The sequence below is a fragment of the Adiantum capillus-veneris genome, chromosome 25 (assembly GCF_014529385.1).
Source record: "Adiantum capillus-veneris isolate H3 chromosome 25, ASM1452938v2, whole genome shotgun sequence".
Lineage (NCBI taxonomy): Eukaryota > Viridiplantae > Streptophyta > Polypodiopsida > Polypodiales > Pteridaceae > Adiantum > Adiantum capillus-veneris.
The window spans coordinates 123,813,366-123,839,845 of NC_140955.1; the positions used below are offsets into that span (position 1 = coordinate 123,813,366).

Below are 26,480 nucleotides of genomic sequence, written 5' to 3' on the forward strand. Positions count from 1 at the left end.
GAGGCGATAGCTCGCTCGCTCTCGACGGTGGAGAGATTAAGAAAGCTTGGAAGCTTTGTGAGAATGCAATGGGAGCTTGTGAGCTCAGTTGAGAGTGATGTATGCTCTTGTGGAAGCTCAGAGAGGAGTGTGGAAGATTGTGTGTAAGTGAAGGTGCTGCCCTAAAAACTGTGTGCGCAACAACACTGTTTTCAAATTCATTTTTCTCCTTGTAGAATGCAGATCTGAGAATTCTATTTGTGAAACCCATCCGTTTCGACGTGGTCTACAACTTTGCAGAAGAAACTTTTTGCAAATTCCTCACCGTTTTGCTGATATTCAGCTCAGACTGACTGTATACAGAAATTCCAAATTTTCTGTTGTCGCATTGTGTGCGAGTTTGATGCACTTTTGGAAGCACGGCAAGTGCTTGAAGCTAGGTGCACAAATTCTGAGCTGAAAATGCAATTTCAGCTTGTGCAGAGCTTGTGGTTTCAGGGTTTTTTGGTAGATTTGGGCAACGAAGTACGAAGGCGTTTACACACCATCGAAGCGGTCTCTTGAGAGACACGGTTTTTGGAGCACACAGGTGGAGCTTCTTTCATTGGTTTTCACAAGATGCTTTGGCAGTGATTTTGTGCTCGGATTCATGGTCTTTGTGAATGGGTTTGCATATGGTTATGGTGCATAGTTGATGCACATTATATATGCATTTTGGCAAGCACTTTCGAGTGTCGGTGAGCTCTCTTGAGAGCATTGTTTTCACATTGATCAAGTTTCTGGATTGCAACTCTTTTGGTGCTTGCTTATGCACGGTCACTCCGTTGATGTACGTTGAGTGCGGATTGCCATTGTATGTGAAAATGTGGAGCCATTTTGGCATTTCTACTCATTGGCATTGAGTAGTGTTATGGTTTATGGTAGAGATTGCACTTGAGTTTTTTGCTCAGTTTTCAAGGGAAACTCTGTCGGATTTTTCCCAGATTCTTGCCATAGTTTGTGATCGAGTGTTTAGTCTCACTTTGACAAGTTTTGTCGTTTGGACACAGTTTTGTGTTTTTGTATCCACTCTCGCAAGAGTGAGGAGTTGTGTATCCTTCTTTGCTTGAGACAGTGGTTTGCTCTCGGGTGGGAGAGTTTTGTGATCTCGAGCATTGTTTGCCATAGTTTTGGCATGGAGACGCTTCAGGTTAGAGGCGGTTCTTGTTCACGATCACGAATGACATGCTGGCACTGCGGCCATGATGGGCATATTAAGCGTCGTTGCTTCAGGCGTATGAGGCAACGGAAGAGGCAAATGCATGGTGCTACTATGAGGACAGATGCTAGAGAGTATGTATGTGATGGGCATGTCACTTTTGAGTCTAGCTTGCCTTCAGACTACTTTGTGTCTTGGGATAGCACATTGTCTACGCGTTTTTTTACTAGACGAGCATGCAGTTTTTCACGTGACGCCACTTCGTGATTTGTTTTGCTCTTTCTCTAGTGGGAGACTTGGTTGTGTGCAGTTTGCTGATGGTTAAACATATGACATAGAGGGTGCTGGAGATGTATGCATGTCTTTACCTAGCGGTGCATTGCTTACGCTACGAGATGTACGTTATGTACCAGGACTCAGTCAGAGTCTCATTTCAGTGCGTCAGTGGACATTGTGTACTGCTTGGAGAGCGGTCATTTCAGATGCATAAGGGATCACTGGTGATAGCCAGAGGTGCTAGGAGTGGTCTGGTATACCCTTTGCATATTTCTGACACACGAGGCGGTGTAGTCTCTGTGTACTTGCAGCCATGTTTGGAGCGAGAGACGAGGCATGTCTCTTTTGCAGATGTGTTGCATGGAGAGCAGGTTGTGCATTTGTCTTGTGGTGATGTTCACACAGACAGTGGTATCTCTGGGAATGCAGAGCTTTGTCAGTCATCAGTTGAGGTGACATCAGTTGAGCTAGAGACCGATGCATTGTTCTATGATGCTTCTGATACGTTTGAGGGCGACAGTGTCCTTCAGACAGCTGTGTGTGATTACAGTGGTGCTGATTTTTCGGTTTTGCAATCATTCTCAGCGGATATGCCTTTGCCAGAGGATGCTGACATGGTGATGCATAGTCAGGTGGTTCCTGATGAGGATGCATATGGCACTGAGGTTGCTGACAGGGATAGGTTGGCACACATAGTGCATGTTTCGTCGGCTTTCGGGTCTCTCATGTCTGACCTTTTGGTTTCGAGACCTGATCTTGCTTACGCGGTTGGTGCATTTGCAGTGGGAGTTGTCAGTCGTGCGATGACTGACACTAGCATTGTGCATTGTGGAGCCATGCAGGTCGTCACTCTATACCTGCATCATGAGTGTCATCGTAGCTCTAGTCCTAGTGGTATGCATGTTGCATCTACACTAGAGCATGTTTGGAGTGAGCCAGTGGGCATAGGTTGAGAGTCGTGTTCTCTTACCTCTTGTATATACTAGTTGTAGGCTAGTCTTCTCGCCACTTATCGGCACACAGCCTTTAGTGGGAGAATGTTAAGTAAAGGCGGTGTGACTCACCGTGCTTTGCTCGTGTCCGTCGGAAAGTGTCCGACCGTCCACATTTATCTCTTTATTCTTTATACATACAAAGAATAAGGAGCTCTCACTCACACTCTCACATGGTACTCACACAGTGAGATTTGGGAGCTCCACCCCACATCCCGTGTCGTTCTCTCTCTCTCCTTCTCACTCTCCGCACACGCACCGCATCTGCGCACTCACAGAGGTGAGGTGTCTTTTATGGTTAGGTCAATGGCTATTTTGTGTTAGTATGTTAGTGATTAGTGTTAGTAATCACTAGAAAGTTAATGATATATTTACAATGGGTAGAATGAGGTGGATGGTTGAAGTAAAATGGTTGAATGAAGAAATCCTTGTGATGGTGAAGCTTGAAGAAGTACTTACTTGTGTAGGTTCCCAAAATGACTATCGATCATCTTCTTCCTCTTCTCTTCTTTATGCCACCGCCGTCAAGGTTGATTACCGCGATGAAAATGGCAATTCGGTTGATGAGATTTCTCAATTTGCAGAGGTGAAGCATGGTTTACATGCTGAATTTTATGTATATAGAGAAGGGGTAGGATGGAATTGTACTTTGGAAGTAATAGAGAGAGGCATAGAGATGGTGTATGTACATGGAGAGCTCATATGAGAGCTGTGGAAGTAAGAGGGGAGGTTAATGGTGAAGAAGGTGAGAGAAACCATGGAAGGTGCAGGTTTGAGTGATGGATTGAGAGGAATGAGTGTGTGTGTGTGTGTGTGTGTGTGTGTGTGTGTGTGTGTGTGTGTGTAGAAGTGTGGAAAGAGGTGAGAAAAGACTATGGGCTACTTGTGAGAAAAGTGGGCAGACTAGGGTCCACTCAAAAAATCCTAGGTCACCGGTGGTTGCTCCAAAAATCACCAAAATTTTTGAGGTGATTATTCATCTCTTGGTCCACATTTTCTCTTTTAACCACCGCTTCAAATTCAGAGTGGAGATAGATATAAAAAATCCCACCAAAATACCATTTTTTCTTCACAAAAAAGTCTTCAGTGACCCCCCTTTTGTTGAATTTGCATATGGCTCCAAAGGTGAGCCCCTCCTTGCATTAGAGCATGACCTAAATGATTCTTAAGGGTTTGAAAATATGCATGGTTGTGGATTATGCATAAATATAATACATGGATATGATGGAAAAAAACAGGCTAGTATACATAAACAATTTATGGAATTTAGAATAGTGTCAGCTATATATAAATATAAAATGGAAAAAAGAGATATATGAAAATATAAGGAATCAAATGAGGGGACCCTCATTTGTTTTTATTGAAGTATATTTATTTACAAGAGATAATAAAAAATACCTCTAGGAAATAGGAAGTTAGTAAAAGGCAATGACTGATGGTGAAAGGTATTTTTGAAGTTTTCCCTTGGAGTGGATTCACACTAAAAATAAGAGAAGGTTGTGTGAAGATATTTTTATATGGAATAACGAGTATGCAAAATGGTAAGAAAATTGCGGTAATGGTGAGTCAATGTACATATCATACATAGGCAAATAACGCACACCTAGGTAGAAATATTTAAATAAATACCAAAATAATTATGAAAATTCTTTATATTTATGCCCTATATACAATGCAATATTTACATGCAAATGGGTCATAATAATTTTATTTTTTGAATTTATTTAATTTTTTTGGCTCAACTAGCCCAAATTACTAGCTAGTTGAGGGTTTTAAGGAGATATGGAAAACATTCCCTAACTCACACACGCCTATATACAGTGAAAAGGTAAGAATAGCCACAGTGTTTAGGTGATTTTGGTAGGGTGAGATAACTCACTATGGCAATTATGGAGAGCCGAAAAATGGCTATCAGTAGATCCGACACAACGGTTCAGAGATCATGGAGGCTTGCAGAGCTTGAGGGCTCGTGGATCTCGCGTGGGAGGCGGATCTGAGCTAGATTGGCAAGATCGGAGCCCCGATGTGCGCAGCTCTTCTTGTACTCAAGAGGGAACCTTGAGAGGCTTGGAGAATCTCGGTAGGGTATCGGACTTGGAAGCCTGTGCAGACATCTAGTCGAGCTTGGAGAGCTTGGAATCAGGCTATGTGTGGAAACCAAGCAAAGGATTGGGCTTTGCAAGATAATTGAGGAGTGCTCATGAGCATTTGAAGCCCTTAGCATCGTGAATTGATCAGGGAAAATTGACAGTGCTGATTTTCAACAACACGTAAGTAGGCAACCAAGGAGTCGAGGGCAGCAGATCTGCATATGAGCAATGCTTTTTTGGAGGTGAGGTTGAAGACCTTCTAAATCGAGCATTGAGCAGGAGCAGACCTTAAGGACATCGAGCAACAACGCTAGGAAATTGGGAGAACAATTGAGAGGGAAATTGGGAGAGCAATTGAGAGGGAAATTGGGGGGAATTGGCCATTGCAACACAAAGCAAAGCAAGCCTTAGCAGATTGAGCAAGGCATGGCAAGAGCACTAAATTTTGCATTGTTGGAACTTTGGCAGTAAATAAAAGGTGCTTAAGGCTGACTCCACCCACACACCTTGCACTCCTCCTTCTCCCCTTCCTGCATGCACCGCACAACACACTACACCGCACGCATTCCGCACAACAACACTCTTCATTACATCCACACCATGTGAGTCCTCATGTGTGTGCACACCCTATAAATATTCATGCCTTTCCTGTCCTTGCAAGTCCTCATGTGTGTCCAAACTTTGTAAATCTTCATCCATTTATGGACCTTGTAAGTCTTCAGCTTTAGCCGTTGGCAAGGAATCCGCAATTCCAAGCATAGATAGCTTTGGAAATTTCTTCATCACTTTCAAACTGTAATAAGCCATCATTCTCAAGGAAACACTTATCGACAACGGCTTCAACAAGCTTAGCCTGAATCTGCTTGAAAACCTCTACATAGGCAGTCTCATTAACACAATCCAGATCATCCTCGTACATACTTGGATCCCATCGTTCTCGAATAACAACAACTTTAAACTTGCTCTAGCTATGGATATTCTGTTGCTGAAGCTCTTGAACTCGCTCAATAAAATCCTAGATCACGAACTTGTCGAACTTTAGAATCTTTCCTTCTTTTGGCTTCTTCACAACACTCCAAAATATTCTGTTGGATCATACCCATAAAAAATGCTCTGCTTATAAAAAATCGAGCATTTGGCATTTTTGAGAGCTAACTGCCGCAACATCTCTCTCTTCCAGCTTTCTGGCTCTCCAGATTCCTTCCTTTCTATCGCTGACTCTGATACTTTAAATTTTTTTGAGTTATCCTACTCTTCAAATTCACCCAATTCACTTTTTGTAGACTGGTGATTCTCAGTTTTCAAACCGATACCCAAATTTTGATTCATATCCTGCACTTGATTTGCATACTGCTGCTGCAAAATAGCAGCCATTAGCCCCATAATCTGCTACATCTCTTTCCCTTGGCTTGTCGACATTGCTGACTTCGTCTATGCTTGTCAGTTTTTAGTAGGAGCGCACTAAAGATGTTGGAGTGCATGATTCTCCAGGGTTGACCGAGAAAGCGACGGGCTTCTGGCTATAGATGGGAACTTAGCAGAGGCTCAAACCAAGAGAAATGAGTGCAAATATATATATATATATATAAGGTTAATAAGAGTAAAGAATGAAAATTAGAGGGAATTCACGAGAAATAACAAGCTTTAGAACACTATTATATGCTGGAAACAATGAGAAGTATATAATTGACACATGAGTGATGATCTCAATCAACAGATGCTTCCAGAATTTGACTCCTGACATCCCGAATACAAATCATTTGTATACACGTGCGCCAGTATACATTTTGATTTGCAACCCTCTGATTAAAAAGACAAAGCAAATTGTAACTGACAAAAACAAATCACACTAATTCCTTGCTTGAGAGAGAGTCGGCTAGATATAAAGCTTAATTGAACAAAAGACAATAATTAATTGACTAGAAAACTTGATAAATAGGAGCTAAATTAGAGCTTGATTGAGAGCAGGGGTAGCCCAATCGGTGAGATATAAGGATTAATTGAACATGAGAATAACTGAATTGGAGGAATAAATAGCTCAATTCAGTGTGATAATTGGGCTATGGTAGCTTGATTCAGGGTGAGAGAGAGATAAGTGAGTTTTGTTGCTTAATTGCTTGCGGGTCATCTACAAGTTGGGGCTACTCTCGTGAGCGTTGTAGGACGAGATTGCTATGGCGACAACATTGGTGGTGCTTTTGGCAAAATTGCGAGCTAGAGGGTGGGATTTCCAATTTTAGAGCTGAAGGCTAAGATTAATAGTCAGGGGTTATTAAGGGAGGCTAGGAGTGAGAAAGAACGCAAGCTCTCCCTTGATTGAGGAGGGGCCACACGCGTAGGAGGCTGTAAAGGAAGGGGGGGAAGAATAGGGAAGAATCTCATTAATGAGTCTCTCTCACGGCATCCTTGCAGGTGTGAGCTTGGTTTTTATTTTTGTAGAGGCAAGATTGCTATAGATCCTTAACTTTAATTCTTTTTTTTTGTAGCAGTCTCACTCGGGCAGATACAAGAGAGCATCTTCGGACGTCATGTAGCCGTATCGAACCCATGACCCGGTCACGGAGTTCTCATGCTCAACCAACTAGGATAGCTTGCGTCGCCATCTTTAATTTTAATTCTTAGACCACCTACCTCGAACTTTCTTCCTCGTGAAACATCCCACACCAGTGTTAGGATTTGACATGCACCCCACAATTTCAATGGACACTCAGTTTCAAGGATTGCCAATCCGTATGGAATGGCAAATTTTTCCAATGCCATTCCAAATACAATTTCCATTATTCACACCCATTCCAACAACTTTTGATATTTATAATCCGACCAAAATCAAACCTCGTAAATAAGAGCCATAAAAAAAGCGTACATGTCTATGATCGCGAATAAAATCTAGCTATATACATTGAAAGATATAGATAACTTTATAGACCAAGTGAACATTGCACATGCATTCACCACCAACAAATAACAATGGAAAAGATACATTATAATAGAGCACTCTACTTCAATGCTAAGAGATTTGCTTCTTGCACTTCAATAGGCTCCTTTGATAGGCTTAGAAATTCCATGATGCATATCCATCAATTTGAATGCATTAATCAATGAAACTATGCTAAATTGCGTGATACATATCCATCAATTTGCATGCAATAGTCAATGAAAAAACCTATGAGATAAATACGAAACCACATGTCAACTACATCAGCATTAAGCTCACTCCACATCATGTTGTTGTTACGGCTCCACTTCTTCTATTCTTTATGGTCTTCCATGCTTCAAAGCACTCTTCCCAAAACACATTTTCTGGATTTGCAATCTTTGGAGTGTTCATACCAACAAACAACAACAAATTCATACTCTCAAGAGAGAGCTGATTGCGAAACTTGCTCTTAATCTTGTTCATCTTTGAAAAGCCTCTCTCACATGCTACAGTTGAAAGAGGTAACACCAACAAGACTCTCCAAAGCTTTATGGTCCAAGGAAATGAATGCTCCCACTCATCATGATTATTGGTATCCAACCAAGCAGCATACATATCTTTTCCTTTAAAACAATTTCGCATTCTAGTTATAAAGGACCTGCGTTCTCCTTTACACTCTTGCTCATTAATTAATGAACTCTCTCCTTGCCCAAAGTGCTTGCATAGAATTGCCAACCATTCTCTAGACATAGCATCTAGCTTTTCCAACTCCAGATCATAATCCTTCGGTGAGAAATACTTTGCTGCTTCAAAAACATCAAAATCCCCTTTAAAGCGATCCCACAATGATTGGCTTATGCTGCTAACATAGCCTTGACACAAACGTATCAAATATACATATGCAGTGTCATAAGTCTCATGGGGATTAGCTACATCTCCTTCACACATCGGACCCAAATGCAAACAATAAGAGTGTATAGTACCTTTCTCATCTTTGTACATCATTACACCCTTTTGCGCATGAACCGTTTTAATAAAACTTTCTGTATGCTTTGTCTCGCTTGCAAATTTAGGACCCAAGAAAGACAATCGAAAGGTTTCAATCACAGATCTAAAATGGTCCCCAATGCTAGACATGTCAACATGCAATTCTTGAAATTTGCAGTTTAAAATATTCAACTCTCCAAGTACATCGGCAAAGAAGTGAAGCAAGAATTGAACCTTGTAGTTAGTGAGGGATGCATATAAAGCTACATCTTCAGTTCTCATAACAGCCAAATAAGCAGGCATAAGTCTTACAACTTTCGTCAATACCTGACCTTTAGAAAGCCATCTAACATCATGCATTTTTTGAGGACGTAGTTTTCCTCTTCTACCAATTCCAAAAGCCTGTACCACTTCAGCAAGAAAACCATGCCTCTTTGCAGATCGAGATGTCCACTCATAAAGCTTCCTTGCAATCTTGTCCACAAATTTGAACTCTTTACATGCATTGAAAGCATCATTTGCAGCAAGAGCTTCTCTATGAGCCATGCAATGAAAACCTACAAGATGAGGAATCTCTCGCTTAAGCCTTGCAACCAACCCTATGTTTATGCCCGTCATGACACTAGCACCATCAGTGGCAATTCCAATCATCTTCTGTGACGGTATCCCCATGCTTTTAAAAAAATCAATCAAAGCATCATACAATGCCACTACAGTTGCATCCCTTGCTTGTAGAAGTTTTACAAACTTTGTGCATATGCAACCATTCCCTCCATTCTCAATATATGTGACATACAAAATCATGTGCTGCTGCACACTAATGTCTGTGCTCTCATCCACTTGCACTGAAAAAAATGGAATGTTTTTCAGATCTTGCATAAGCTTCGCTAAGTACACATTCTGAATTGCATTCCCAAATTGCTTACATGCATCTTTGCCAATGTAAGACGAGTACTCATTTGCAAGAGGCATATTCGGGGTTCGCATGAATCTTTGAAAGTTGCACATATGTGAGTACTCCTCAAGAGGTAAAGACCTCTTCATTACATACCAGCTGGTTTGCATACATGAGAGGATGCGTTCCTTCTCATCATTAGTCATAGAAGCAACATGCTTTTCTATTGGCAAAGTACTTCTTCGTTCATGCTCAATCCACAAAAGTCTTGCATTACGATGCTCCTTGGAGTCTTCGTGCACTTGTAAAGCAGTCTTTTGCAGAGAGGAAGATCCCTCAGGCTTAGCAAAATTGCTCCCCTTGCAAGAAAATGTGCACCACCTACATTTTGCTTTCTCATTACCATCATTATCGATGATACAGTAAGCCCATGGATGGGCTATCTTCCAGCTTTCAAGAAACACTCTATGGTGAGTCTTTTTCTCTGCAGTTTCATCTCGGGCCACCTCACCCCCACCTTCCTCACCTTCCTTAGGCAATGCATGCAAACCAAGAGACTCACGAATAGTCTTTTGCTTTTTGCTTGCCTTGGGACGTCCTAAGACAGCCATAGCTAAAGTCACCAAACTGTTCACAAAATAATCATAAACACCTCAAGTTACAAGTAGTTACAAAACAGAATCATAATTTACATTCTTAGACAATGCATATATTTATCAAAGCAAACTAAATTGTGAACTAGCATAAAAGCTACATAATACCTGGCAATAAAGTGAGTCCCAAAGATTACAAAGAGAAACCGTGACTTGCAATCTTCCTGTGAAGCTCGTAGTGTTTAGAAATCTACAACTGTAGAACTACTGGAAAACCAAAAAGAAAAACCTCAGATGCCAATCAACCTAGACGATGCCAAATAAGAGCAAAAGCAAGACCATGACTATGCCAAATAAGGCCCCAAAAAATGCGTTCAATACCTCTCAGCTCTGTCTCGACTCTCAATAAATTCTGGCACCTTAACACTGAGAATCATGGACCCTAGTCACAACCTGCTGACAAATGCAAACACAAGCAGAGTTATGCTTTGGTTGCAACAAGAGCCATTGCCCAATTTATTCTCTGCAAACAAGAAGAAATAGGGGTCGCAGGCCAGGCAGGGGTGCACATTGCCTTGAGGAGACTTGGGAGTCGGTACTCAGGCGCACTGTTGACAACTGCACGCAGGACCCAGGTGCCAGCAGCACCACGTTGGCAACTTGGCAGCGTCACAGGCTCACAGCATTGAGCAGGTCCACAGTCCGCAGGATGACACAGTCTGGATAGGTCACAGGCAGCCTGCAGGCCGCACAATGCAGGTAGCAGTCAACAACAGCGTCACAACAGGGCGCTCGCAGGCTGCGTGCAGCTGCCAGCTTGGAGTGACAGATTCCTCACTGCTCAGTTGACGTCGGACGAGGCATGACCTCGCGCAATGTGCAGGACGCAGGTGAAGAGGGCACTGGGCAGGCGGCAAAAAGTTTAGGCCTTGAAAGTTGAGGCTCGGCCCTCGGCTCAACCAATACAATTTTTGTTCAGAAATTAGAATCGTTATCCTACGACAAGGACCCAGGTTTCCCACTTGGAGTGCTACACAATGGGCATAGTTAGTGGTCACTAGTCACTCCGGAATATGACTCACCATGCTAAAATTTATGATATAAATGTTAATAAATATATTATTGAATTTCTATGAAAAATTCACAAAACTTGTTTTGGACGGGCAATACAAGAGAATGCTTGTCCGTAGACATTCTATATTGAATCTCACGTGTCCGCATGGACAGGCAATTTTTTGCTTTGCCATTCTGCTGCCATCCGTGAAATTTCCTTGCCTTTCGTGTGACACTTTCGACGCCCCTTGATTGGTGGATGGCCGTCAAATCCTGGTCTGACAGTGAGATTTATTCATTATTTGGGCGCTCTTTTTTTTTATTTGGATGCCAGTGTAGCATGTGCTTGCAAGTTGGCTCCCTTTGAAGACGTGGGGCTAAAGCAAGAAAAGGGCCGTCTCAAATCGGTCACTTTTATAACATTTGTGTGTTGGTAACACAAAGTGTGGAGAAGAAGCTGACTCTTCGTGAAGATTTCCCTTCTTCAAATCGTATATACGCGCATTCTCTCTCTAGGATCTACCCATATTTACCTCGCCTTCTTGGACGTTTCTGCGGAAGAGAATTTGGAACGCGTGCGTCCTCCATCCGAGGTCTGTGTGTACGCACATACCCATCCCCGCTGGACCGTGGACTGCTGCTTGTGGTGGCCCTCCTGGTGAGTTTCCTCCTCGTCTTCATCGCCTAAGTGATCAGCGTTTGCATCATCAGCAATTTCTGTTTGCCAGTTGACAAAACGCTCCAGCTAGCCGCCATCGCTCCTGGTATTCTCCTTCTGTCTTCAGGCCCTTGAATAAACTACTCAGAAGCCCTCGATCTTCTCGTTTTGAAGGTGCTCGCTCTCCTCTGCATGCTCGCACCAGACTTCTCCACAAGGAAGTACCTGTTCTCTAGTTGTCTTTGTCTCCTGTTGTGCGTTACAAGCCTCTTTGATCAGTTTCAGCTTTTGGTTACCTGCTTGGTTCTGCTGCGGTTTCAGCCTTTGAGTGTTTGCTTGGTTTTGCTGCTCTCAAAATGCATTTGGAGCAATGTCAGTCTTAGGGCTGGCTCTGAATAGCTCATAAACGCACACTCACTCTTGGCCTTAAGTGAGGTCGCTCCTCCTCCTCTTCAGAGAAGGGCAGATGTTTTACAGGTTGGTCTTTGTTTCCAAAGAAAGAAAAGGAGAGGGAACTGCAGGTTTCAACGGATTTTTGGCGTATCAGAACTCAATTTTTCCACGGGCCCGGCCGCTCAATCCAAGCAAAGGACATTGGTAGAAGAGTGTGTCATTTGTGACAATTGACGAATTACAATCTTTCTGAAGCAAGCTTACCAACTTAGCGGGCAGCGTTTGCCAGTAAGGATTCGGTATGAGCTTCTTCTCAGCTTGTTGGAAACCAGTAGAGGACTACATCCACTCTGGTGTCCGGGTTGTTGATAACCAACAGGACGCTCTTCTTTGGCATAAGGATCTCACCCAGTATGCCACTGGAGATTTTTCAATTGCAGTTGTACAAGCAAACGCTCGTTTAGAGGATCAAACTCAAGTTAAAGTTGGACCTTATGGTACAATAATTGGTGTCTATGATGGCCATGGAGGGCCAGAAGCCTCTCGTTTCATCACAAATCACTTGTTTCCAAAAATTGAAGGTGAGTTGCTGATTGAATTGCTTGCTATATCACATGTCTATTGCCACAAAAGTTAAAATATATAAAAGTTAATGTCACAGGTTTTGCGCGGGACTCAGGGAGGATGTCAGCCAAAGTTTTGAAGCAAGCATTCTCTGCCACTGAAGAAGAGTTTTTGGGTCTAGTAGATAAAAACTGGCGAGCTAAGCCTCATATAGCTTCCGTTGGGTCTTGCTGCCTTGTGGGGGTGATAAGTGGAAGTAATCTTTATGTGGCCAATTTGGGAGATTCGAGAGTTGTTTTGGGAACTGTGAGGCATGGAAAGGTGGTAGCACTGAGAATTTCTCAGGAGCATAATGCTTGCAATGTGGAGGTCAGAGAGGAGCTTAAAGCTCAGCATCCTGATGATTCCCATATTGTTGTGCTCAAGCATGGTGTGTGGCGAGTTAAGGGCATAATTCAGGTATTCTATTTTACTAGGGCACATACAAAATGGTGGCTTCTCGTTTTTGGTTTTCAGAGTAGTTTTGTCGTTTTTCAGGTTTCTAGATCAATTGGAGATGTGTACTTGAAGAAGCCCGAGTATAATAAAGATCATCGTTTTTCTCGCTCAGGGTCCCCTTTGTTGTTGAAAAAGCCAGTCCTGTCAGCAGAGCCATCACTCCATGAGAGAGCTCTTTCTCATGAAGATAGCTTTCTGATTTTTGCTTCAGATGGGTTGTGGGAACACATGACTGATCAAGAAGCTGTAGATATGGTTCAAAAGGGTTCTCGAAATGTGAGTAGAATTTGTACTTGCAACTTGTTCATGTTTCTTATTGTATGGCACATAGCTACCAGGGTCAGTTTGCCTGTCAAACATAGAACTAGAGCCTGAACCCGTTAATTAGTGCTGTGTTTTTGAGCTTCTTTAATTGTCTTTGCTATGCACATCTATTTCAGTGTTTAATCCTATTGGTTTTGGCAGGGTATTGCCAGGTCTCTAGTAAGAGCAGCTCTTCAGCAAGCAGCAAAGAAGCGTGAGATGAGCTACGCAGACTTGAAGAAGATTGAGCCTGGAGTCAGGCGCTATTTTCACGATGATATTAGTGTAGTAGTCGTGTACCTTGACCACAGCTTGATGGATGTCTCTGCGTCTGCGTCAAAACCAAGATCCCGGAAGGTTTCTATGGATAGTGTGAATGCTCCTTTGGATATATTCTCCTCCGAGATTTCAGATGGGACGCCCTTGGTCTGAGCAACATCATCCTTTCTTCAGGGAGAGAATCATAATATTTTGTTGGTATCACTGGGACACACTTTGGTGCGTGAGACGTATTGTAGTTATGTTTGGATACTGACCACGATTTTGTCAATAAATCTTGCAGATGTTGTGCCTTTTGTGGATTGTCATACCATTCAATTTTCATCACGGTCTTACATGATGTCATCATGTGGCAAGTTATTACTGCTAGCCTCTTCCTCGACATTGTTTTAGAAAATTTCTTGGCACATCAAGTTAAAGAATAAAACATTTTTCTTTCAGGATAGTTAAGGTTTGAGAGAAGGGGCTCTTGTCCAAGCTGGTTGTTTAAGTTCGGCAAATTCATGGGTTCTCAAAGAGTACGGTTGCTCTGTAAGTTTGGTTACGACGGTGAGGATATCAATTAGCTAGCTTGCTTGTCTGCTGCACAGGGGATTGCTGGTTCTTTTTGTGCAGCCTTTGATCTTGGTGTCTGTGAACGAGCAAGGCGGCTCATTAGGAGGGCTGATGAAGATCTAGCCCACCTAGTTTGTGACATTGTGGTTGACCTCTTATAGGGCAAGGAATTACTGCTGTTTGTCTTTGTTTGGTGGTTTTCAGTTACCACTTTCCTAGCAAGAATTGTTCAGTTTTGCAAGGTGTTCCTCTTCTTTCACAGGAAGGGTGCCTGAACGACTTTCACCTCCCTTGAAGAAAGGTAAGCGTATCTTGAAAATGTTGGACTTCAAATTCTTGTGCATCTTTCTTTTACCAAAGATGTGTTCACATCGTGCAAGGATTTTTGTGGATAATTATAACCTTACCATGTAGATCCCTTTATTTGGAAGAAGCAGAGACTGTTGTAAATGAAGTAAGGTCACATGCAAGGCTATTTCTCTTGAGCATGTGCACACACACAAACGACACGTAACCTCCTGCCTAAGTTTTTCTCTTTGCTGAATTGTGTTTAGATTGGCAGGAATTTTGTTATACGGTCTGCCCAGGCCGTTGTGGTGAGTGTAAGAGGTGTTGCACAGAGCGGTTTGAGTTGACGCCAGCAAGCTTGTATTCGCACTACCGAGATAAAAGGAGAGGGCGGGGGTTTGTATAACTCCGCCTCTTTTGGCAGAGTTACAGTGAGAGGGTGGGGGTATGAAATGCTGAGGTGCCGTGAGCGGCGGGGGTTAACCCCTCTGCCTAGTGTGCCTAGTATGTGTAATGCCTCTAAGCCACTGTAAGGGCTTCTGCAATTTTTTTTTTGATTGCAGCCAGCAGGATACAAGCGTATTAGGGTCCGTTCATGTGGAGCACGAATTTATAACTAGCTGCGCACAGATTGCAAACATTTCATGTTAATGCATCATGGAGTTCAACAGTTTGGAAATGTTCGCAACAGGTTGCCTTCTCACTTCACCCTTGGGAGGGTTACCGAGAGAGCAACTGCAGTTGCGAAGAAAGATCCAGTGGTATGCATGAATGTGGGAGAGGGGTGCTGACCCATCAAGGTTGGCCAACGTGTGAACAGAAAAGCTGCCGTGCGCAAACAGACCCTTGGAGTAGAGTTCCGGCATGGACAATCAGACAAAGGTTTCTTCTAAACATCATCAAACAATCTCCCCCCCCCCTCCCCCCCCGCGTGCGCCCCCGAGGAAACTATGAATCCATTCTTCGCTGCTAAAGCTGATCGCCTCCCCCAATTTCAGAAGCAAATTGCCTTCTCATTGTCAGGCCGAATTCAATGGGCGATGAAATTTAGTGTCTGAATCGTGGTTGGCATTGTTTGTAAGTTCCCTTCTTTCATGAGGGCCATTCGGACTAACTACTTCTATCTGGACGTATCCAAAAGAGAAGCATGGTTTTCTAAATTAGAAAGAGAGATCCTTTCTTCCTGTCTTACTTATTCGTGTAAAGCCATTGTTGCCTTAGTAGGAATGGCATCAAGCTATGGTCCGTGGCTTAACTATATGTAAGAGATATCCAATCAGGTACCGAGTCTCGATTCCTTTTATGCTTCTTTCCTTGAGAAAAAGAACTCTCTTGTAGGTGCTTGAACAGAATTCAACCAAATCCTAGTGTTCCAAACAAGAGTCCTCTCTCTCTCCCTCTCTCTCTCTCTCTCTCTCTCTCACAGCCTGCGCACATGCAAGCTGTCGTCATCCTGTTCCGATAGAAAAGCGTAGTGAGCCCACCATAGGCCCACCATGCCCGTCCTAATCTACTGTTTCTTGACCTCCAGCAATCGGCATGGCCCAGCTCAGCCTTAACGTTCAGCACCGATGGTAGCCGTTTGAGTGGCAGGAGCCCTTCTGATTGAGTCGAGACCTCTGCACATTGTTGACAGTCTCTCTCTTTGCTTCTCTCACTAAAATGGTAGGCATCCCAAGGCATGTGCGTGTTCCGTATGTGCGCTCGCTCTCTCTCTCTCTCTCTCTCTCGGCAGTGTTCGGGAAAAATCATTTTTCTAAGAGGAAATTTTAGAAAATTAGGTTTATTTTGTGGGTTTTTACACAATCTTTTGCTATTTTGGGGTGGAATTTCTCCCTTTCCCCTTGCCCTCAACCGGCAGATTTGAAATTGAAAATGGCACGATATTAAGCTGACACATTTTTCCCGAACACTAGAGAGAGGAGAATTCTTATTGTACGAGAAAAAGAGAGCACGGATGGAAAAAACTTTAGTACAGGACTCTGGAGTAAGGAAGTGTAATGGCAGGCATTGTTCAATTAAATTGCGTCTTGCCGCTATGAAATTTTAAATTGCCATTTGAGAGGAAAAGAAAGGAAAAATATCATTTAGATTTTGGAAAATAGAGCACAAATTTTAAAAATTTAAAGCATGCTCAAAGGTAGGGAAAGAGGCATGCCCTTTAAATATTTCTTTGAGTACCTATGCTGGTAAATATCTGTTGAAGATTAGACTTGTATTTTGTCAACCCTGCAGCTACAAGTTACAACGTCCATGACCATCACCATACCTCAAGTCCCAATGCAAATGGTGATAAGAGAAGGTAGAGGGATAACATTGTGACCGATACAAGGAACACAAACATGAGGATCGTCTTTTTCATTGGGAAAATTACCAAAATACAAATTCCCAGAATACTAAAGTACCCCCAATGTATTGTCACAAATTCCTAAAATGCCCCTCCAAAATTCCCAAAATATCCCTGGTGTGAGATTAAATTTCTCCAAATATAAAAGAATTTGTGGCTATCAACACAAGATGCTAAAACTAGAATTTGAGTTGGTTATGTATGCTTTGGAGATGAATTGCTTCATTATTTTTAGTATAGTTGCCCTTTTTTGCGAGCTAAATTGTGACAAATTATCTCAATTGTAAAAAAAAACGGTATTTTGGTAATTTTCCCCTTTTTTTTTAATAGCAGCCCTAGTTTCAAATGAACCAAAATGAACTAAATACTGAGAGGAAATTGTTAAAATTGACTCATTACCACTTTGGCACCGATAATGGAGTTCTCTCTCTCTCTCTCTCTCTCTCTCTCTCTCTCTCTCTCTCTCTCTCATACAGTTGGACACCACGAGGACATGGGTAGAGCCGATGCAGGAGTTGGGCACGAAGATGGCTTTCTACAAAGAGCATCTTCTCCAACTTTCGGGAGATGGGTTTGTGATTCGTCCGAGCTACATGGACACTCAATTGTCTCATGGTTTGCGATGTACTATTGGTCAGATTCGCACATCCTCACACCAGCTGGAGATTGAGACGGGTAGATTCAGAGGGATACCACCGGAGGATAGGATATGCCAACTATGCGATAGAGAGCTAGAGACAGAGCTACACTACATATGCCACTGCACTGTGTATTATGAGATACGAGGGCGCTTCCATTGCTTATTCAGGAGACCCCTAGATAGAGTCATGAGGTATCAGGATCAGAGATGCCTTGGCTTATATCTACTTGAGCTACATCGACATAGAGATAGTCTGTTGAGGAGACATGGAGTACGACAGCCCCCATAGAGACATCTCACAGATTTCTTTGGATCGAGGGAGTCTGGAGACCAACCACCAGCACTGAGTTATACCCACATTCATACCAGAGGCACCCTCATTGACAGGGCGACTGAGCTCGGGAGATTGAGACGACCACGACCGAGACACATGAGCACACTCCATTGATGGAGACTCCAGCAGAGGATCAGAAGCATTCTAGCACGACACCCAAAGTGTCATTGAGGGCCTATTTTACATTTCACATTTCACATTTCACACTTCATTTTCATTTTCACATTTTACATTCAGTACTTTTTTGTACTTGTACTTCAGGCATTGTATTCGATTCACCACTTTGTATTTGATGGTCTCATAGGTCATTTTGGCCTTTTGAAGACATCAATATATCATTTCATTTCTCTCTCTCTCTCTCTCTCTCTCTCTCTCACACACACACACACACACACACACACACACACACACACACACACACGCGTGCTCAGACACGTGCGCCCACATACATGACACTTAGCACCTATATTTAGGTGTTTGAAGACATCTTGCTACTAAACATTGGAATTCACACTGAAACCTTACTCCAACCTATTGGATGTTGTTTGAAGCCCACCTTGTCAATGACGTACAAATTGGGCATCAAATTTAAGGGTTGCTTTTGAGGCTAGATCTGTATTTTTTTTCTATTTTTAATTTCCCTTTTAAAAAAAGAAGTATTTAAAGGAGTGTGTGTGTGTGTGTGTGAGAGAGAGAGAGAGAGAGAGAGAGGAAGAAGAAGAGAGTTTTAATGTCGTAGGAAACTATTCCAAGAGACCTTAAAGATCTAGCCGACGAGGAGAGTTGAACTCGACCTCTTATTCAAGAGGGAAATGGCATAACCAATCTTGGGTGATAGAAAGGTTATACCATTTTCCTCTTTTTAGTGTGTGTGTGTGTGTGTGTGTGTGTGTGAGAGAGAGAGAGAGAGAGAGAGAGAGAGAGAGAGAGAGAGACGGTGGAGGTCTATATCTCACGACAAATTGATCCCTTATTTACTTATCTCGACTTTAAAGGATTGATAAGTTCTCAAGGCATCTCCAAGCTAGTATCCCCTAATTGAAGCAAGGTATAGAGTGAGACTCATTTCAAGCATAGTTCACAAAAAAGCTAGTCATCTTAGGGTGCACACTACGTTCATTTATTAGATCAGATTAGAGGCCACTTCTTGTTCTCTTGGAGCTGCCAAAAAGAGGTGGATTTCTACATAGCTATGATTGAAGACCATAGATGCATTCCAATCTCACGTCGCAACTTCCAAACACTACCCAGAGACTTTCTAATGATACGTTTAGAGGCGGTGCCCTAGAAGAACTTCTTTCTAAATACTTGGAAAATTTTACAGGTAAATTGGGCATGTTGGAAGGCCTTTACATCAAATTTCTCTAGTATCAAAATTTGTAAGGAGGTGCCCTCCAAGATTTCGAGGAAAATAGTGTAAAATTAGTAAAAAGTAGCTCAAATTTTCAAATTGTCCTCGTAAAAAATCATAAAAAAGGAATTGTGATTGTTTCCAAGATTTTTTTTTTCCCGAACATTGCATGGTACCAATGTTGTGACTACGACTACGTTTACATTTGATTTACATTTGAGCTTTAAATATAGGCATTATATTATAGACTAGTGAAAAATTAAAACGGGATAAACTAACATTAAACTTGATTAGTGTTTACAGTAGGAGTCATTATATGACTTGTTAAGTGATACAGTAGAACAACAAAACAAAATTCATGTTTTGACAAGTGGTAGGGAGGAGAAAGTACATTAAAATTTGTTGGAAGGTGGTCAAGCTCTTTACTTTTTGATGAAAGTTTAAACTCTTTATTGATATATTTGTAGCTAAAAGTATGTAGTTTAATGTAGCTTATATTATATTAGAATATATTAATGTAGCTTATATTATACCAGAATATGCATACAAGTAGAGGTATTTTCAGGATATTACTTTCTTGAAAAGTTCCTTTTTTTAAAAATTTGCAAATAAAAATTACAAGCACCCTCTCTCTCTCTCTCTCTCTCTCACACACACACACACACACACACACACACACACACACACATACTAGAAATACATGTAGTCACACCCCCCGCCCTTCACACAAGCTGTAAACAAGCTTAATCAAATAAAGATATCCTAGACCATGATATAATGTTTCTTGAAAGTAATCCCTTAATTGATTCATCGTACAATTTAAAAAAATAAATTTTCTAAAAACTGTTGTTCTTAGAAAATTTTCTTATTTTCTCCTACATGGGAATTGGTTCCAAAAAAATCATCTTGACTTACCAAAGTTACTTACAAAAGCAATATTTTGTTAGTAATATTTCATAAAAGGGGTGCCTTAATACCCATTCACCACAACGTGCACAGGGTTTGATACAGTTCACCCCAAAATTTGTTTGTGACTTGTCAACGCTATCTGAAATGTACACACTGTCCCAATGACCAAGGAAGGGAGGTAGAAAATCACGAGAGTTCAACATTCTCAGGTGTGTCTAGAGTAGTAGCTATTTGGAGGGCTGCTACCAACTCATCAAGGTTTTTACTGATTCCTGGGTTTATCTGCAAATGACACCATTGTTTTGTTCTTATTGAGATAATATAAACAAATATTTTAGGAGAGACTTAAAGCAACATGCACTGATCCATATGAGTTTCCATCTATGATATATATATACATACACGCACGCGTGCGCGCACGCACACACACACACACACACACACACACACACACACACACACACACACACACACACACACACACACACACACATATATAACAATGTGTGTGTGTGTGTGTATATATATGTATGTATGTATGTATGTATGTATGTATTATAACAATGAAATCAAACAAATATCTTGGTTTTTAATTAGAATATTATTATAAGTTCAACAACAAGAAACATGCATTTGTGCTAGAGTGCATGCTTTTCTATGAGAAGTTACACTCTTTTTTCTCTAAATCTTCATATCTCTTAGCCATTTCCTATTGCACTTGGCCACACACAAGCTCACAAGAGCAATGAACTTCTTAATTTATAGGATAAAAAGAGCATATGTCAAATACCCCAATTGTAACATAATGAACCATGTTGTTGCCGATAGTTGTAACATTGGATTGAATGACTTCCACCTTGCACTCCTCTAAAGCCAAGTGTAGTCGAAGCACTACCCCTCTCACCCTCTTTGATAACACCTTCACCACTGCTTGGTCTCCAAGGCTCTCAATCTCCACTTGACCCACCTTTACCCTTCTCAATTCTTGATCCTGGTATAACATATACGAATAGGTTATGCCAGCTCACATAAATATTCAATTTTATTGGTAGTTTTCACTAAAAACCCAGTGTTTCTACTCTTTAACAGAGAACATACATTTAGATCAACTTAATAGCTAAGACAATCAATCAAGGCCCAAAAAAGAAAGAAAACAAAATAAAATGGGAGCAAGCTAAAGTCCAATTCTAATATCAAATCCTACACATTAGGTGTTAGCACACAAAAAATTAGTTTTCAATTGAAGGAGAGATTTTGGAACAAAATCCTTTAAGAGTAAATGTACAATGTGAGTATTTATTCTTGAAAAAATTACCTCTTTTAACCATGCACTTTTCATGTAACCATAAAACCAAAAAATCCCTTAGTAAAGGTCATTTTTTGCATATGCATAATGGTATCCATTTTACTGAGACAATGCAAATGGAGCACAAGTGAAAGAAAAGAATCTTTGAGATATTGTTTAATACACAACATGAGCTTTGCATTCTTAGTGAAACACATCAGAATGTCCCTCTTTGGAGTGATAGTAAAGATAAAAAATGGTTTTCTTGCTATCTAGAATTGATCTTAATTAACAATTGTTCAGTAAGCCGTTGTTGTAGATTCATTACAAAACTTCCTTTTATTGAAATTCATCTCAACTGGAGTAATTAATATAAAAATTTAGAGATAATTCAAGGAAAAAGCACATACATGCTTTTGATGGTGGACCAATGACATGACACAATCAGAACAATAAGTCACTGTGAAGATTGAACTATGAATTTTAAAAGAAAGTATGTGTTTTAAGTATGAAATTTGATTACTTAGTAGGGATGTCTATTAGTGAGGACTCCTCATGGAAAAATTCAATGTGCACATCTATCAAATAACACTTGTAATCCATAAGATCCTATTTGCAAACTCATGAAGCAATGTCATAATCTAGATGCTAGGAAATTAGATGCAAAAGAGTTATTAAGATGCTATAAGTTTCTAATCTTTCTTGCAACATGTAATGAGCATGATTCATGAATTATAAGAACTAAGGTACTCATTATCTCTTTATTGTGCAATGATCAAAGTTGGAATGAAAGGTTGGAATGAAAGTACATACGGCATATCTCTCATGTTGAACAAAGAGATCCCCAGTGTTGATGCTCAAGAAAGGCGACTCTTCAAGATTTCCAATCCCACTACTAATATGATCTGTACATTTTTGCCTAGCCTCCGAGGTCTCATTTCTATTGAGGCATCTTCCAAATGACGGGGTAGATATTGAAGGGTCCATTGGTTTAGAGGAAGATGTTGGCAATTCGTTCACATGACGTGTCTTTGTTGAGCTCTTTTTTTTGCAAGTTTGAAGGTAGGAGACCTTCTTTTCTAGCTCCTTGATGTAATTGATGGTGTCTGTGACTATTGAAGCCTTGTCCTTCTGAGATTCAAACAAGTTTGAATCATGTTAGCACATTCAAAATGGTTATGTGATATGCCAAAACATGGAAATGGCAAAAGGACACTATTTAGAATTTTGTTATTAGTTTATGTGCTTTGAGACACTAAGCCCAACATATGTAATAGCCTCATATGTACTTGTTGAATGAAGACACCTAGATTCAATCGTCACCGACATATGCTTACAATTTCAATCATAGGTACATGGAAATGGAAAAAGGACACTATTTAGAATTTTGTTATTAGTTTATGTGCTTTGAAACACTAAGCCCAACATATGTAATAGCCTCATATGTACTTGTTGAATGAAGACACCTAGATTCAATCGTCACCGACATATGCTTACAATTTCTATTCTTTTTGTGTATATGTATGCAAGTCAATCCTTCTTGCAAACTATTACAAAAGATAATAGTATAACGAACTTAATTATCTCCTCTTTTCATGGTTAAGGAAATGCGTAACAGAGCTTATTTTTCAATTTTAACTCAAAACAAAGAGGTATTGCAGAGGAAAGATTTGATCAGAGATGCTTACAAAGATGATTTTAACAATAAGATACAACTGGTATATTGCTCAACCCCTCTAGATCCCATGCTGTTTCATGATGTGGCTAACATCGTAAATTTGCATCTCAAAATGATCACATGATTCTTTTGAGAAGGTGGTTTATGTTTTTCAACATGGATGGCAAGAGTCCTTTAGGGTGAAAGCATGTTAACGTATTGCGCTTTTTGTGCTAGTTAACATTTTCAAGTTAGCACATCTTAAAAAAGTTGGGCGTCCAGTAAAATTTTTATAAATAATATCAAAATTTGTCAGAGGTTGTGCATTTGGATTCCTTGTTTCAAGAGCTTTCTACCAATATATCGTACGTCATAGATCTTAGAGATGTAGGTCATGTTATTGTACTAGTTAACATATGTCAAAATTGTGATAGTTAACATTGTCCGAAACATGAAAAAGTGTGACACGTTAACATGCTTTCACCCTTTAGTAGACACCTAGTAGGCACTACCCCTCTTTAGTACAAAAAGTTCACTAAAGAAATCTTGTAGATACATCACCTAATGGATAGAGCCAGGATATTTTGCTATCATTGAAACTAGCCATGTCAAAGATTTGTTGGGAAAACAAAGATTTTATCTTTAACAAAGTCCAACCGAGGAATATGATAATGTAAGGGGATTCTATTTTAAGTAACCTAGAGAACATTGTTGAGGTCTAGAATACCTAACACCCTTTGCTTGTAGCTTTCTAAGTGTAAGTGAGACCTGTAATAGCCCTAGAGGTCCATTAACAAGATCCTTAAAGAATTTAAATTCATGTTTAAAAATCATTTAGGATGATGGTGCATGTCAACATTAGCCGTCTCTATTTGTTGCCAAGCTACAAGCTTCCTCAATAACTCAATTAAGGGTACCTTTTCCAACAATTGATTTGTTTTTAATCTACACCCTTCGCTCCTATGAACTTATGAGATTCCATAGGTTTACATTATTTCTCTTTAAACTAAGGCTTTCATTGTGTTAAAGAATTCTAAGCAATTTATATACTACATCTATGTTTAATCTACACCCTTGATCCTATGAACTTATCGGATTCCATAGTTTTGCATTATTTCTAGTTAAACCATGGGCTTGTTTTAAAGCATTCTAAGCAATTCATATACCTTATCTGACAAATATAAGGGTTATTGATTTTTCGTAAAGCACCACCTACCATAGATAGTGCCTTTCCAAAGTAGGGTTGTGGAGGAAACCTCTTAAGCAAAGTACTACCAAGTAGCTTCCACAAATTTGAGCTACCTACCTTAAAAACAGACATCGATTTGAAAGATCCAAGAGTTGGATTTTGACAAAGAATGTTCTTTCGTTGAGAGAGAGAGAACGTAGGGCTATGTTAAGCAGAGCAGTACCAAATAGATTCCACAAATTTGAGCTACCTTAAAAACAAACATCGATTTGAAAGATCCGAGAGTTGGATTTTGACAAAGAATGTTCTTTTGTTGTGTGTGTGTGTGTGTGTGTGTGAGTGTGAGAGAGAGAGAGAGATGTTTCAAAAGGGTAGACTAGATCATGGATATTCTTGCTCATAATTCTAGTAGAACATTTTCAAATGCTTTGTAGCAAGGTATGTAAATAGATAGTAATTACAAATAAACGACTAATTTGAAATTGAAAAAAGGTTTTTACAATACAACATTTATAAACAACAAGGAAACAATCATACCTTGGTGAGCTTGGGGATCATGGAGCGCAATATAGTGAACTTCTCATTCATCTCCTCTCTTCTTTGACGCTCTGCAAGGATATGGCTTTCCCGTTGTAGTTGGGTCCTATATGGAATACGTTGGTCGGTGCTTGCACTTACCATCATATCACTGGCAGCTGAATTATAGAGTTGAGTGCTTAAATTTTGCAAAATGAGGGAAGGATGATCCAATACCCTAGTTGTATTTATTGCCATTGGTGAAGAACACCCCACATTGATATGAATTGGTGTCCCTGTTGTTGTGCCAACACATGATGGTGGGGCAACAATCGGTTCCTCTCCCATTAAATTGAAGTTATTGGCATATAGACCTGACGGTAACTTAGGGTCCATGCTAACATGATCAGGATATATATGCCCTTCATTAATAATGCCATATTGTTGTTGCAAATCATTCAAATTCAAGGAAGGATCAGATGCCAAACTAGCACTTCCATAGCTTGTCCCCATGGCCATGAACTCTCGTAGAGATTGCATTGTCATTGTTTGCAATTTGATTGCACTAGGATTCTCTACAACAGTGGCACTCTATTAGTAATTTGAATGCTCATACGAAGCACGCACTAATGTTATGTATGATTATATGAAAATTCTTGTTGATGATGACAACTATTTTTTTAATATCTCGATGCCATGTGATAGACATGCAATTGTTGAAGAGAATACCTTGGTTGCTAGCTTCATCGAGCGGATGCTTGTTTTGAAAATCTACAGCAAGATCGATGTAATTCGGACCGCCTAGGAAATCAATTCTACTATTGGTTGATGTTGAAGTGGAGGGGGCAGGATCACCAAAGTTTGGGTGCTTGTAATTACTAATGGCCCAAGAGGTATCTTCTTGGTCCATGGGAGGCACCTACTCAAACCACGTAATTACAAAATTGATTATCAACATACACTCACAATCTCTCTCTCTCTCTCTCTCTCTCTCTCTCTCTCACACACACACACACACACAAGTTACTCCCAATTCCTGATTGGTCTTTGCGGCCTCTCTCTCTCTCTCTCTCTCTCTCTCTCTCTCTCATTTCAATCATAATCATGATTGAAAGTACACATTTCATATGATTTCCTGAGTTTCTAGTCTAGAGAATGTAAAGGCTTTACCAGTGTCGCAATCAGCGTATGCGGGGACCATGAGAGAGAGAGAGAGAGAGAGAGAGAGAGAGAGAGAGATGGGCGATGCAACGTGTGTGTGTGTGTGTATGAGAGAGAGAGAGAGAGAGAGAGAGAGAGAGAGAAGGAAGACCCTTCTAAAGAAGCGCTCTCGCCCAATGGCTGCTGTAGTACTACCGAGAGAGAGAGAGAGAGAGAGAGAGAGAGAGAGAGAGAGAGGGCCCTCTGTGGGGCAATGGCAAAGCCGTAGGACGTAGTAGTTGGGGAGTTTGAGGAAAACAAGAGAATAACAATATAAGAAATGGAGGAGGAGCTGAGACACAAGGAGGTACTGATTAGGTTGCCTGCTCTTCAATGACCATGACCTCAACAGCACGTAGCGATTGCCCCACACACTCACTCTCTCTCTCTCTCTCACACGCGCGCGCGCACACACACCCACACCCACACCACACACAGATAGCGATTGCCCCACTCTCTCTCTCTCTCTCTCTCTCTCTCTCTCTCTCACACACACACACACACACACACACACACACACACACAGCCTTGTTA

The 26,480-nt window shown here is 40.9% G+C and overlaps 3 protein-coding genes across 4 annotated transcripts; 1 reads left to right on the forward strand and 2 right to left on the reverse strand.

Annotated features, from left to right (window-relative positions):
- Positions 1-7,755: 7,755 nt before the first annotated feature.
- On the reverse strand, positions 7,756-11,736 carry LOC147425583 (uncharacterized). Its single transcript, XM_086500083.1, has 5 exons — positions 11,706-11,736; positions 11,594-11,664; positions 10,459-10,666; positions 10,309-10,369; positions 7,756-9,961 (listed from the first exon to the last, which is right to left on the reverse strand). Exons 1-5 carry the CDS (start codon positions 11,734-11,736, stop codon positions 7,756-7,758), a joined length of 2,577 nt encoding a protein of 858 aa, XP_086356209.1.
- LOC147425584 (putative protein phosphatase 2C 63) lies at positions 11,489-13,971 on the forward strand. 2 transcript variants are annotated; one of them, XM_086499492.1, is made up of 5 exons: positions 11,489-11,638; positions 11,709-12,612; positions 12,693-13,054; positions 13,133-13,369; positions 13,559-13,971. In XM_086499492.1, exons 2-5 carry the CDS (start codon positions 12,333-12,335, stop codon positions 13,826-13,828), a joined length of 1,149 nt encoding a protein of 382 aa, XP_086355618.1. In that variant the 5' UTR covers positions 11,489-11,638; positions 11,709-12,332; the 3' UTR covers positions 13,829-13,971. The 2 variants fall into 2 exon arrangements, with proteins under 2 accessions (XP_086355618.1, XP_086355617.1); XM_086499491.1 differs by having other exon boundaries at positions 11,527-12,612.
- A 5,585-nt stretch (positions 13,972-19,556) lies between these two features.
- On the reverse strand, positions 19,557-25,660 carry LOC147425585 (transcription factor SPEECHLESS-like). The gene is made up of 7 exons (XM_086500084.1): positions 25,476-25,660; positions 25,040-25,321; positions 24,768-24,955; positions 22,155-22,515; positions 21,795-21,844; positions 20,890-21,090; positions 19,557-20,381 (listed from the first exon to the last, which is right to left on the reverse strand). Exons 1-7 carry the CDS (start codon positions 25,654-25,656, stop codon positions 20,286-20,288), a joined length of 1,359 nt encoding a protein of 452 aa, XP_086356210.1. The 5' UTR covers positions 25,657-25,660; the 3' UTR covers positions 19,557-20,285.
- Between the last annotated feature and the right edge of the window lie 820 nt (positions 25,661-26,480).